The sequence below is a fragment of the Lotus japonicus genome, chromosome 3, assembly GCF_012489685.1.
Source record: "Lotus japonicus ecotype B-129 chromosome 3, LjGifu_v1.2".
NCBI classification, from domain to species: domain Eukaryota; kingdom Viridiplantae; phylum Streptophyta; class Magnoliopsida; order Fabales; family Fabaceae; genus Lotus; species Lotus japonicus.
In genome coordinates, this window is record NC_080043.1 from 25,420,385 (window position 1) to 25,434,430 (window position 14,046).

At 39.0% G+C, this 14,046-nt stretch overlaps 1 protein-coding gene across 1 annotated transcript; it reads right to left on the minus strand.

Annotated features, from left to right (window-relative positions):
- Positions 1–2,531: 2,531 nt before the first annotated feature.
- LOC130743830 (uncharacterized) lies at positions 2,532–10,562 on the minus strand. Its single transcript, XM_057596055.1, has 4 exons — positions 9,650–10,562; positions 7,022–7,214; positions 2,874–3,446; positions 2,532–2,571 (listed from the first exon to the last, which is right to left on the minus strand). Exons 1-4 carry the CDS (start codon positions 10,560–10,562, stop codon positions 2,532–2,534), a joined length of 1,719 nt encoding a protein of 572 aa, XP_057452038.1.
- Between the last annotated feature and the right edge of the window lie 3,484 nt (positions 10,563–14,046).

Sequence of the window (14,046 nt, forward strand, 5' to 3'; positions counted from 1 at the left end):
CTCCTTCTGATTCTGAGTCAGAGTCAACAGCTTCCTTTGACTCTTCTCCTTTGTCTTTGACAATGGCCATGAGTCCTTGGACTTCACCATCAGAGTCAACATCCTCTGACTCTGATTCATCGAATGTCACCATCAGACTCTTCTTGGTCTTGAAGTGCTTCTTTGGCTTCTTGTCCTTCTTCAATTTTGGACAGTCACTTTTGTAGTGCCCTGATTCTTTGCACTCAAAGCAAGTGACTTCCTTGATTGATGACTTCTTCTGACCTGAGGATTCAGACTTTCCTCTTGCCTTTCCAGAGCCTTTGAACTTGCTCTGCCTGTGCTTCCAGATGCGGTTGAGTCTCTTGGAGATCAGAGTCAGCTCATCTTCATCAGAATCTTCTGATGCTTCTTCAGATTCTTCTTCAGATTCTTCTTCTTCAGCTTGAAGAGCCTTTGACTTCTCAACCTTAGCCTTTTCAGATTTGGATTTCAAGGCTATGGACTTTTTCCTCAGATCTTGCATCTCTGAGCGCTTCAGCTCATGGCATTTCAAAATGCTAATGAGTTCTTCTAAACTCATATTCTCAACGTCTCTTGTGAGCTCTATTGAGGTCACCAAAGGCATCCAACTTTCAGGAAGACACCTGATGACCCTTATGACATGATCTTTTGTTGTGTAGCTCTTGTTGAGAGGACGTATGCCAGCTACAAGCAGTTGAAATCTGGAGAACATTTCTTCAATGGACTCATTTGGCTCCATGATGAAGGATTCATACTTTTGGATCAAAGACAATGCCTTTGATTCTTTGACTTTCTTGTTTCCTTCATGAGACATCTTCAGAGAATCAAAAATGCCTTTAGCAAACTCACGATCTGTAATCTTCTGGTACTCCTCATAGGAAATAGCACTTAGAAGAATTGCTCTTGCTTTGTGATGTTGTGAGTACAGCTTCTTTTGATCTGCAGTCATCTCTGACCTTGGGATCTTCTTGCCATCTGCATCAACTGGACGCTCGTAGCCATCCACAATAATATCCCAGAGATCTGCATCGAAACCCAGAAAGAAACTTTCCAGTCTATCTTTCCAATATTCGAACCTTTGACCATCGAACATAGGAGGCTTTGCGTTGTAACCATCTCTTTGAGTTTCACTGGTGGTGGCAGCCATTGTTTTTCACACCGGCCCGGATCACTGAACACTGTTAGGTGTGGTAATCAGAACTTGCGCTCTGATACCAATTGAAGGTATGAAAAACGGTAGAAAGGGGGGGTTTGAATAACGTTTTCAGTACAAAACTACCACCTTAAAGATTTTGACAAATCTTTCGAGAACTTAAGTGCTAAAGATAAGAGATAGAAAAGCACACAAGTATTTTATCCTGGTTCACTTGATAAATCCCTCAAGCTAATCCAGTCCACCCGTTAAGGTGATTTCTTCCTTCTTAGAATGAAGGCAATCCACTAATCAGATAATTGTTACAACTGCACTTGAAACCTACAAGTGACTAACAATACACTGACTTAGCTCTCACTAAGATTCACTCTCTTAGTCTTCTCTAGGATCCGATCAACCTTGATCTCCTAAAGGCAAACTATACAACTGTATATGAAGTTCTTGTTTACAAAGAAATTGCTTCTAAAAAGCTAATAGTAAACACAATGAATTTCAGATGAAAGAGGGCTTAGAATATTTTGAATATGTCTTGCGCGTGTATTGCTTCAACTTAGTTTCTTGGCCGCTTCTTTCAATCTTCAGCCTCTATATATACTCCAAGGATTAGGGTTGAGCGTTGCATGGGAAATGCTACCGTTGGAGGGCAGTTCTGGAAAATCCAGCTTCTGCTGTGGCTGAGAACGTTAGGTAGGTCGTCAGGAAGGTACACTTGCTTTTGTACTTGGATAGCGACTTGACCTTTTAACCTAGGAGACTTCTGATCAGAGGAATACTTCATATTGGAACTTGTGAAGCCGGTTGATCAGAGTCAGAGGGAAAGCACAGAACCTCTGACCATTGTATCTTCTGATTCTGAACTCAGAGGGAAGAACTGGCCTTCAGAGTTTCTTGCTTCTGGACTTCAGAGTTTCCACTATTCAGCTTCTGGATCTTCAGAGTCTTCTACACCATCAGAACATCTGAACCTTCAGTGTTTCTTGGTTGTCAGAACTTCTGGATCTTCAGAGCTTCTAGCGACTGAGTCCACATCAGAGTTTGTATAGCTTCAGAACTTCTGAAGCTTTTCCACTGTTCATACTGAACATGGTGAATGCGAAAGCGTTGCTTGGGTTACCCTTTATACACAGTGCTTCTGATTTGTGTGAAATTAAGTTAAGGTCAGAGCCTGTAAATAGCACACTCAGAAAAACACGTTAGAGTACCACAATTGTTCATATCAAAAGGTTAACTTGTAATCATCAAAACATGAGTTGTACTACTAGATCAAAACTTGATCTTACAACACTTTCCCCTGACAAACACTTTCCTGAATTCAGGACTGGCAGAATTATTAACATCATCAGAGAGATTGACAATAAACTCCTTCATAAGCTTGTCATAGCATTTTCCTATGTTCATCACTGTCTTCCTCAACCCTGCTTTTGCAATCAAGGCAATGATTTCTTTGCAGGCTAACACATCAGAATCAATCTCCCTCTCTTTGGCAACACGCCTTTGATAGACATATTTCCATTTGAAGGCATTTTCTGGAGCATGAATAGACACATTATCTAGAGGAACATTAGGAACATCTGAGGGAATACGCTTACCAGAGAACATTTTCTTCTCAAAGGCAGTGATGTCCAGGACATCGCCTTCAACATCTGATTCAGTCTCCAAATCAATTTTGGAAACTTTCTGCTTTTTCCCAGTAGTCTTCTTGGCTTTCTTCCCAAACGATTCCACAGCTTTCTGCTTGCCTTTCCTTGACACATCGGTTGCCCTTGATTTTGAAGACCCAGTAGTGATCTTGGCTTTCTTCTTCTGGACAACAGGGGTTTCTTCAACAGATGCTCTTCTTCGTTTAAGCATTCTGGCAGCAACACTCGCCAGAGGCACATCCTCTGAATCTTCATCATCAGAGACATCATGAACAATGGGAGGGGTCTTCATCGACTCCTCTGACAAAACATCCGTTGAGTTTGCAGCCTTGGAATCAGAACTCTTGGATGAAGAGGAAGAATCCTTTGAGAGTGAAACTTCCTTGGCAGGCTTATCAGACAATGTCTCATTGGAGCCATGGGAAGATGTCGCGACATCGTCTTCATCATTTGCAGAGACAGAAGTGTTTGAAACATCCTCAGGCACAGGGGCTTCAGGGTTTTGCATTGGGGTTGCACAAGACTTGTAGTGCTTCTTGGAAGGAGTTCTTGAGTTCTTCTTGGATTGAGTGGAAGAACTTGTGTGCAAACCCATAACCCTAGCACCACCAACAGTTCTCATTATCTTTCCCTTCACAGACTCTTTCTTGCTTGAAGACATGATGAAATGGTAAAGCAAAAAGACAAATACAAGAAATTGAGAAAAATGTAAGTGATGAGAAACAGAGATTGTTAGAGCAAGATTGGCAACTTGTTGTGAGATTGTGATGAAGCCATTGGTGATGATTATATAGCAGTTGAGTGAGAAGGAAGCAATGATGTCACAACGGCAGTTAATGGTAGTTACGAGGAAACTAGCCGTTAGACAGAAAAGGGGCTTTAATTGCTATGCTCCTTCGAAGAGGCAAATCCCAAGATTTCCTCTTAATTTGTCAAATGTAGCAGCATCTAAGGGCTTGGTAAAAATGTCAGCCAATTGTCTATCTGTGGGGACATGTTCCAAAGTAACAATTTTATCCTCCACTAATTCCCTGATGAAGTGATGTCTGATATCTATGTGTTTGGTTCTGCTATGTTGAATAGGGTTCTTGGCAATATTGATAGCACTCAAATTGTCACAGTACAATGTCATGACATCTTGCTCAACTTCATATTCCTTGAGCATCTGCTTCATCCAAATAAGTTGAGTACAACTGCTTCTAGCAGCTATATATTTAGCTTCAGCTGTGGATAAAGACACGCAGTTTTGCTTCTTGCTAAACCAAGAGATTAAGTTGTTTCCAAAGAAGAAACACCCTCCAGATGTACTCTTTCTATCATCAGCACTCCCTGCCCAATCTGCATCACAATACCCTACAAGAGAAGAGTTAGTATCATTTGTATAAAGAATCCCATAGTCACAAGTACCATTTATGTACTTAATGATTCTTTTCACTTGTAAGAGATGACTGGTCTTTGGAGCAGCTTGATATCTTGCACAAGCACCAACATCAAAGGTAATGTCAGGTCTGCTAGCAGTGAGGTACAACAGACTTCCAATCATGCTTCTATATAAACTTTGATCAACATCCTCTCCCTGATTGTCTTTAGACAGCTTGATATGTGTAGCAGCAGGAGTCCTTTATGTCCAGATTTTTCAAGTCCAAACTTCTTGACAATGCCCCTAGCATACTTACTCTGGGAAATAAACATGGAATCTTCCATTTGCTTGATCTGAAGTCCCAGAAAGTAGTTCAATTCACCAACTAAGCTCATCTCAAACTCTGACTTCATTTGTTGGACAAAATGTTCCACCATCGCGTTCGACATCCCACTAAACACAATATCATCAACATATATCTGTGCAATCATGAGTTTTCCTCTTTCATTTTTCACAAATAATGTCTTGTCTATTCCTCCCTTGCAATAGCTATTGCTCACCAGAAACTCTGTAAGACGTTCATACCAAGCTCTAGGAGCCTGTTTTAATCCATACAAGGCTTTCTTGAGTTTGTAGACATGATTAGGATGATGTGGATCTGTGAATCCCTTTGGCTGTTCAACATAAACTTCCTCATTCAGATAGCCATTTAGAAAGACACTTTTGACATCCATTTGGAATAATCTGAACTTCAAAAGACAGGAAACACCAAACAAAAGTCTTATGGATTCCAACCTAGCCACTGGAGCAAAGGTTTCATCAAAGTCTACTCCTTCAATCTGAGTGTATCCTTGAGCCACCAGTCTTGCTTTGTTTCTAGTTACTACACCATTCTCATCTGACTTGTTCTTGAAAATCCACTTGGTTCCTATGATGTTTACTCCCTCAGGCCTAGGAATGAGATCCCATACTTCATTTCTTCTGAATTGATCAAGTTCTTCTTGCATAGCATTTATCCAGTATTCATCTGTCAGAGCCTCCTTGACATTCTTGGGTTCTAACTTGGATATAAAACATTCATGAGCAATATAGCTTCTAGCCCTGGTAGTAACTCCTTCTTTAAGGTCACCAATAATATTCTCTTGAGGATGATTCTTTTGAATTCTGATCGATGGAGCTTTATTTGCAGAGGTCATCTTGTGATCTTGTTCATCAGAACTGGTTTCTGATTCAATGTCGAGGTCAATAGTTGGGACATCGGATGTGACATGTGGACCATCATCATCTTCAGTTGCACCAGTGTCTTCTTTTTCATTTGGTTGATCATCAATAGAGACATTTACAGATTCCATCATTACCTTTGTTCGAGAATTGTACACTCTGTAAGCTTTGCTGTTTGTAGAGTATCCCATGAAAATTCCTTCATCACTCTTAGGATCTAGCTTTCTTCTTTGTTCATGATCAGCCAGAATATAACATTTACTCCCAAAGATATGAAAGTGTTTCACAGTTGGCTTCCTTCCTTTCCAGAGTTCATATAGAGTGACTGTGGTTCCAGCTCTAATGGTTACTCTATTGTGAATGTAACAGGCTGTGTTCATGGCTTCTGCTCAGAACTTGTTGGAAATCTTCCTTGCATGAAGCATAACCCTGGTGGATTCTTGAAGAGTCCTATTTTTCCTTTCAACAATTCCATTCTGCTGAGGTGTAATTGGAGCTGAGAATTCATGGCTTATTCCTTCTGAATCACAGAAGTCAGAGAATTTGGAGTTCTCAAACTCTCTTCCATGATCACTTCTGATTCTTACTATAGAGCAATTCTTCTCAGTTTGAAGTTTCAGGCATAGCTTTTTGAATATGTCAAAGGTTTCTGATTTTTCTTTCATGAAGTCAATCCAAGTGAACCTGGAATAATCATCAACACAAACATAAACATATTTCTTACCTCCTAGACTTTCTACCTGCATGGGTCCCATCAAGTCCATGTGAAGAAGTTCAAGGACTTTTGTTGTAGTTGGATGCTGAAGCTTTGCATGAGATGTTTTGGTCAGCTTTCCAATCTTGCATTCCCCACATATCTTTTCTTCATCTATTTTCAATTTTGGTAGCCCTCGAACAACATCTTTAGAGATAACTTTCTGCATACTCTTGAGATTGATGTGACCTAGACATTGGTGCCATAGATTCAACTCATCCACCTTTGATATCAAACATCTAGACACTTGGGTTTTCTCTTGTGGAATCCACATGTAGCAATTGTCTTTGGACCTGACACCTCTCATCACAATCTCTTGATCACTAGTGGTAACCATGCATTCAGTCTTGCTAAACATCACATTCAGATCTTGATCACACAACTGACTTATACTGATTAGATTTGCTGCCAATCCCTTGACAAGAAGAACGTTGTTCAGATTAGGAGATCCAGAGTTTACCAATTTCCCAATGCCTTTGATTTTTCCTTTAGCACCATCTCCAAAGGTGACTGATTTACTGGAGTATTCCTTGAGATTTTCCAGATACTCCTTATTCCCAGTCATGTGTTTTGAGCAGCCACTGTCAAAATACCAGTCTTCACTTGATGAGACTCTAAAAGATGTGTGTGCTATAAGACATGAAACTTCTCCTTTGGGTACCCAAGCTTTCTTAGATGTTTTGAGAACCTTCTGGATCTGAGGATATCCATATAGCTTGAAGCAGTAGGGCTTAATGTGACCAAACCTACCACAATAATGACATCTCCATGGAGTTTGAGCAGTAGCCTTCTGAGTAGTAGGATGTTGAGGCCTATGTTGTGACATCGGGCTTGACATCCGATAGTTCTCTGGGTTTTTAAACTCAGAGTTTTCCTTAGCTCTTACAAACTTCCTTGATGCTTTCTGATTTCCTCTATTCTCAGACTTGTAACTGAAACCAATGCCTTTAACACTCATTCCTTGCTTGCTTGTTTCTTCCAGAATCTCTTCAAGCATATTAGATCCACTGTTCAGCATACGCACTGACTTGTAGGTATTTTCCAGTTTGGCTGTCAGTGTAGCTACTTTCTCTTGAAGATCAGCTATAGTTAACAGAAGTTTGGCTTTTTCAACAGTTTCAAGATCCTTTAATTTTGAGTTCCATTTATCCAAGTCATCTTGCAGTTTATCAATGGTCTCCCTCAGATTTTCATTTTCAGTCTTAACTTGTTTCATCTCATCTTCTTGCTCCTTCAGATGTTTGCAAGTTTCCTTCCATTTAACATGTAAGAGTTTGTAAGCCTCTTCCAAATCCTCAAATGTCATTTCATCACCACTGGAATCTGAGTCATTGACAGCCCCTGAGAAGGCATTAACCTTGTTGGCAGATAACTCTTCCTCATCCTCAGTATCTTCATCTGACCATGTCACTACCATGCCTTTCTTTTGTTTCTTCAAGTAAGTTGCACACTCAGATCTAATGTGACCATAACCCTCACATTCATGACACTGAACACCCTTGTTTTGGCCTGATTTGTCCTCTTCTTTGACCTTTCGCTGGGAATTGTAGGATTTAGAGTTGTCTGACTTAATGTCCTGGACATTTGGCCTAGTCCTTCTGTCTATCTTCCTTAGAGCTCTGTTGAATTTTCTAGCAAGAAGTGCCAGAGCTTCAGATAGATTCTCACTTTCACTATCAGCATCATCTCCTTCAGTGGTGTTGGATACAAAAGCAATGCTTTTGGTCTTCTTTTCAGGTTTTTCACCCAACTTTAACTCATAAGTCTGCAGAGAACCAATCAGCTCATCCACTTTCAAACTGCTGATATCTTGAGCTTCTTCAATAGCAGTGACCTTCATTGCAAACTTGCTGGTTACAAACCTCAAGATTTTCCTCACAAGCTTTTCATCTGACATAGGTTCTCCCAGAGCAAATGATGCATTTGACAGATCACGCACACGCATGTGATATTCAGAAATTGTCTCATCTTCTGTCATTGTCAAGTTCTCAAAATGAGTAGTAAGCATCTGGAGTCTAGAGATCCTCACCCTGGTTGTACCTTCATGTGCTGTTTTCAAAATCTCCCAAGCATCTTTGGCTACAGTGCAAGTATTAATCAATCTAAACATGTTTTTGTCCACAGCATTGAAGATAGCATTCATTGCTTTTGAGTTTGCCAAAGAAGCTTCTTCTTCAGCACTTGTCCATTCATCCTCAGGTTTTTCTTCAGGAGTAGATGTACTTCCTTCTGCTTGAGCTTTGACAGGATGCTTCCATCCTTTGACAACAGCCTTCCAAGTTTTGACATCAATAGACTTGAGAAAGGCTATCATTCGAACCTTCCAGTAGTCATAATTGGAGCTATCCAGGATTGGTGGCCTGTTGATCGATCCTCCCTCCTTATTGTCCATGAGATCAAGAAAATATCTCCCTGGAGCTCACCCACACAGAACAGGGGTGCCTGCTCTGATGCCATTTGAAATTCTAGATCCCTTAGAACAAATGTCCTGCACGATGCTGGGACAATCGATTAGAACATCATATGACTGAAAAGCATGAACACAAAAACAACTAAAAGAAACAAGACACAGAAAGTTGTTAACCCAGTTCGGTGAAACTACACCTACGTCTGGTTAGCTTTTGCCCAATGAAAAGGAATTCCACTATCTCAAGATCTAGGTATTACAGACACACATGAACACATCAAGTTCATTGTTCTTAACCTAATCTACCCAGTGGTCTTCTACTTAGAACCACAGCCTAAGTATGAGAGCCCCTCTCACTTTTCCTCAATCACTGCCACAGTGATTGGTAACAACAATAACACAAGGTTTGTTTGACACTCAAACACAACACAGAACTCAGTCTCACTTTATAGAATCAGTGAGCAAGACTAGTTCACAACTAACAAAGACAAAGAACAACTTACACTCTTAAGAACACTTGATCTTCAAGGTAATTTTCTCGATCACTTCAAGCTTCAGGTCTTTGTCTATATATCCTTCAGCAGAGGCGGCTAGGGTTTATTTTGGGCTGAAGAACACTTTGATCCAACTCATATCAGTAGAGAATCTTCCAAGATCTGATATGAGTGATCAACAAATAAAATAGAAACAAATCTTTTAATCACAGATTTGTTCCAACAATAAATAACCCGCAATTGGCTCCCAACAATCAGTTACTTGACCTTCAAGTAAGCACAAAACATACCATAAAACATAACCATAAGGGACCCACTTGCATGCCAGCAGGGGCGGATGTCATGGCCTTCACCAAGGCAGATGTCACAACATCGACTAGGACATCAGGTTGTTTTTAACAAAATTGATGACAACAAGGAACAACAGAAAGTCATTACATAATTGGCATAAAAGGAAGGTGGGAAAACAAAAGAGATCGGAGGTCTTTAACATAGTGCAAGAAAGAGGAAAAATTACAAGATTTAGAATCTAATTATTTTCTCCTTCCCTTTTCTTTCTTCTTCTTCTTCTTCTTCTTCTTCTTCTTCTTCTTCTTCTTCTGGGCTAATCAACTTACCATCCACAATGCGGGAGTAAGGATTGGAGCCCTGAAAGTTGATAGCCAGATCAGGATTGAGAAAGGTGATATGCTTTATCGCTTTGGCGACGCCAGCTTCAAATTGATCCAGGACAGAGCACTTCAATTCAGCAACTTCTGATTTTAACTTAGAGTTCTCTTCAAGAAGCTGGTTGTGCACAGCAGTCATTTGGGTGATATCAGTTTTCACCTTCACATTTTCACCAGTCAATGCTTGAAAAGATGCATTGTTTTCTTCAGCAGACTTCTTCAAATTGGCAACCTCCAATGCCAAATCAGCAGCGTTTTTCTCATTAGCTTTGTTGGATTTGTCCAACAACTTCATGGTAGCTTTCATCTTCCCAATCTCTTTCTCCTTTTCTTCAACAAGTCTTGCGCTGGCAAGACCATCAAACCCAGCAGATTCTAAATCAATCATCTTGGAGATAACAGCAATCTCCAAGCCTTTGGTCATCACGGCTTGGCAGGCCTCCTTCAAACCAATCTTTCTCAATTTTTCCCGATCAGCCTCAAAAACCAAATTGGTTTCCACTAGAGAGTTGAAATCAATCTTCGAGTCCCAAAGAGAAGTCACTTCTTCAGAAGTTAACTCTTCAAATTCCTTCAGCAAATTTTCCCAGCAAGGGGGCGGAGCACTTGACGAACAACCTTTGTTCGCCTCAGTTGCAGTCCCTTTAGCCATGAACTCTTCTAGGGATGGCTGACTCGAGTTTTTATTCTTGACATAATCGTGATCTCCATTCTTCTTTTTCTTTTTAGCAGGGCGAGTGCTTTCGGTACCCGAGTGGCTAGCATCATTATCCAAGAGAGATTTTGCTGGGTTCCTTTTCTCTCTAGCAGCTTGTTGTTCATGACGGAAGCGAAAGATATCATCCTCAGATAAACGAGCCATTTTTCCTACAACAAGAGAATGATATCAGGATACAGTGGAAAACTTGGTGAAGCATATGAAGTGAAATGCAGATTAGGATGCCTTACCAACATATTCACCCACTTTATTTACAGAGAGGGCGGTCATAAAATCACTAAGATTTAACTCTATAGTGGACAAAAGACGACAATCAACTAGCTCTTCTTGAGTCAGGGCGTCATCAGGAATCTTGATGATGACTTCATACTGGTTCGTCCAGTAGAATGGAAATCGGGGACTTCCATCATCAAAGTAGAATATGTCTTTGCAGAGTTCAAATTCACGAAGTTTGAAGAATTTACCTTTAAAGTGTTTATAGTGGCTTTTGTATAGGGTAAATAGTCCTAGACCCCTAGCGGTAGCGAGCGAAACATATTCACCTCTAACGTTTCGCCCACATGTTTCAAAGAAGTAGAAAAACTTATTGCTAGTAGGTTCAATTTTTAGGATGAGGCATAAAACTTCAAAGGCTTTTAGATAAGCCCAGGCATTAGCATGAAGTTGGGTAGGAGCCACATTTAAAAGGGTGAGGACGGAGCAGGTAAAGTCTGAAAAAAGAAGGGTATATTTTAAATCGGCGAACAAGTTTTCAAAGAGGTAAGTAAATTTTTTTCCCTAGTTATCAGTTTTCCCAAAGCAGCATGGTTCATCAGGGGAGCATGGCAATATATCTAAGTGGGCATCTAAGCCATCTTTTCGAAAATTGTATTTGGTGACTAAACTCACAACAGCTTTAGGAGTGCAAATTTTCAAAAATTGTTTTTTGATTTTGCTAGAGACCCATAGAGAGTCTGCAACAATTTGAGCGTTAGGTGTGGAAGATTCTTTACGAGTACGTTTGACAGCCATTTTCAGGGAGAATCCTGAAAGTAAAATTTTAGAAGTATGAGATGAAAGAAGAAGTTGGGGTTAAGTTTCTGGGTTTAGAGTGTATGAGATTCATATAATATTTCTGGGTTGCGGGAAAGTGATGAAAGAATTTACAGATTGAGGATGAGGGTAAAAACTAGAAATGGTAAAGTTACAGAGGGAGAAATGAGATGAGGTTTACCTTAAAGAGACGGAGACTTGAACAACTTCTGGGAATGTTGATGTGAATATTGGATGCAAGAGGAGAGTTTTGAGTGTTTAGTGAAATCGGAGAAAAGCAGCAAGAAGATCTAATTTTCTAGCTTGGTTAAAAGATGAATGTGAGTAGAAGGAAGGTAAAATCAGTGGATTTTATAGAAGAAAAGATGAAGGTGAAAAGGTGAATTTAATTGTGAATAGACGTGTGTCTTCACGCGTGCATTTAAACCATACAATCTGACGATTGGCTTGGAGGGACACGTTGGTGAGAAAATTTGAATTTGAGAGGACATGTTGGTCCGGAAGATGGGACGTTTCAGAAATGGGTTGTAACTTTTCAAATTTGAAAGGATACTTTGGTCCAAAAGAAACAGGTTTGGTAAAAGGACATGACCTTTTGTGTGAAAGTTTGATTATGATTGATTATATACAATTATTTTATTCTTGGTAGTGATGTCAAGAAGATTTAAAGCATTTACTGACATTTTGTACCGAGTTCCCAAATATATGCACCATATCTCTATTGATGTATTTATGACAGGTTAAGTAATGATGATTTTGAAACTTGCCACAGTAAGGGCAAGAGGAATGATGGGAAAGACAGTTGATCAACCAATGAAAAGGAGAACAAGAAATAAGCCTGAAGAAGGTTATGGTTAAAGCAGTTACTGTTTGTTTTGTAGATATAGAAATTGTATGCCCATTATGCTTTATATAATTGTTGTGGGCTTATTAAAGACACTTTCTCCTTATTACAAGCCTCAGTGTCTTGTGGGTTTGTGGTCTGATATGGGCGTATTTATTTACTTAGTAATTGGGCTGATCAAAGCAATGTAATTAATGGGCCGGGCAACCCATGGTTCGGTCGGACCAAAACTCAAGATATAAATAACAGGCACCATCCAAGCGATGGGGGACCTATCATTTCACGCATTTTACTCATTTTGTCTACTTTCGCTTACTCTCTAAATTGGTTAGCCTTAGTTTGTGGTTCCATACCAGAACACTACCTTTGCTCAGCTTATTGTTAGACAAAATAATCTTACTTTAATTTTTTTTTGTCAACTAACATAGTTCACTTAGTTGCATGAAAATCTTGTTGAAATGCCTTTGATTTCTACATTGAGAACATCTTTGTCACCCTAATTAATCATGCCTTTGACAAACCATTTTAAGGATACTCCTATCGCCCAATCCTCACTCATAATACCACTGTGGCGTGCAAAAGACGAAAAAACTTAGTACACCATTTTGTTTAGCCCTTTTCATGGTATCTAGCTCAAAGGAATTAATATATATGTTGAGAATTCAAGTGTAAGTAAGAAGTCCAATAATGAATGATTAGGGGAGTGATGAGCATTTTATAAGTCACTCATACCCACAATGCTATAATGGAAGTGGTTATTAGCACATAGGCCACCTTTCCCTTGGATAATTGGCGGTTTTATCAATCCATAGAACCAACGTCTTGTTCTCTGCCCCCCCTGTGTTATTGCTCTGTTTTGTTTTCTCTTTCTGCAACTCTATTTGTTGGTGTTATTTGCTCCTTGTTCTCCCCTAATATTTCTCTTCTTGTAATGTATGGTTTGAAGTACACCTAGTACTTCATTTAATATATTATTTTGCCAATAAAAAAACACACAATGCTATAAGATTTTTAGTGAAAAATGTGGTGTCCAATCCACTTATAATTTACTCATGTTAACTTAATGTGATAATCCTCAAGACTTTTATGGCTCTCGAGGCCAACACAATAAAGGGTTGGCTAATTAGTAAAGCAAACGGCTCAATGTAAAGGTATGGATTCTATAAGTGCAAGTTATAAGGCACCACTAATTACGGTGTCTTAGGCCTTGGTTTGAATTTGCAGCAAACTATCCACCTAACTTTTTTCATGTTTACCATAACAATATGACATATTAAACAAGCTTTATATTTAAATTTTGCACATTTTTTATCCTTAAAAAATTGGGTATGTGTAATCACTAATGAGGAATTAAAATTACAATATTATTTATTAAATATAACATTAAATGAATACAACTTAAATGAAAGTTAAAATAAAAAACATTTCAAGGATTCAAAAACATACTTGGCAAAATGATAAATTAGAGAGTGATACTTATTCTACCCATTCTTTTAGGTTGCGCTTAGATAAACAAGTTCGTTTAATATTTATGTTAATAGTATCACATAAATATTTATTTCATGCGCACAATGAATAAACTTAATAACTTATATGTAGATATAAACGTTTATTCATAAATTAATATAAAAATATTAGTAGCTTAAAAGAGTTTATTAATAGACATATGTTATATTCATCAGCTTAACCAAACACATGTTTAAACTTTATACTATAAGATGAGCTTAAATAAACCATTTCAATCTCTTCTAT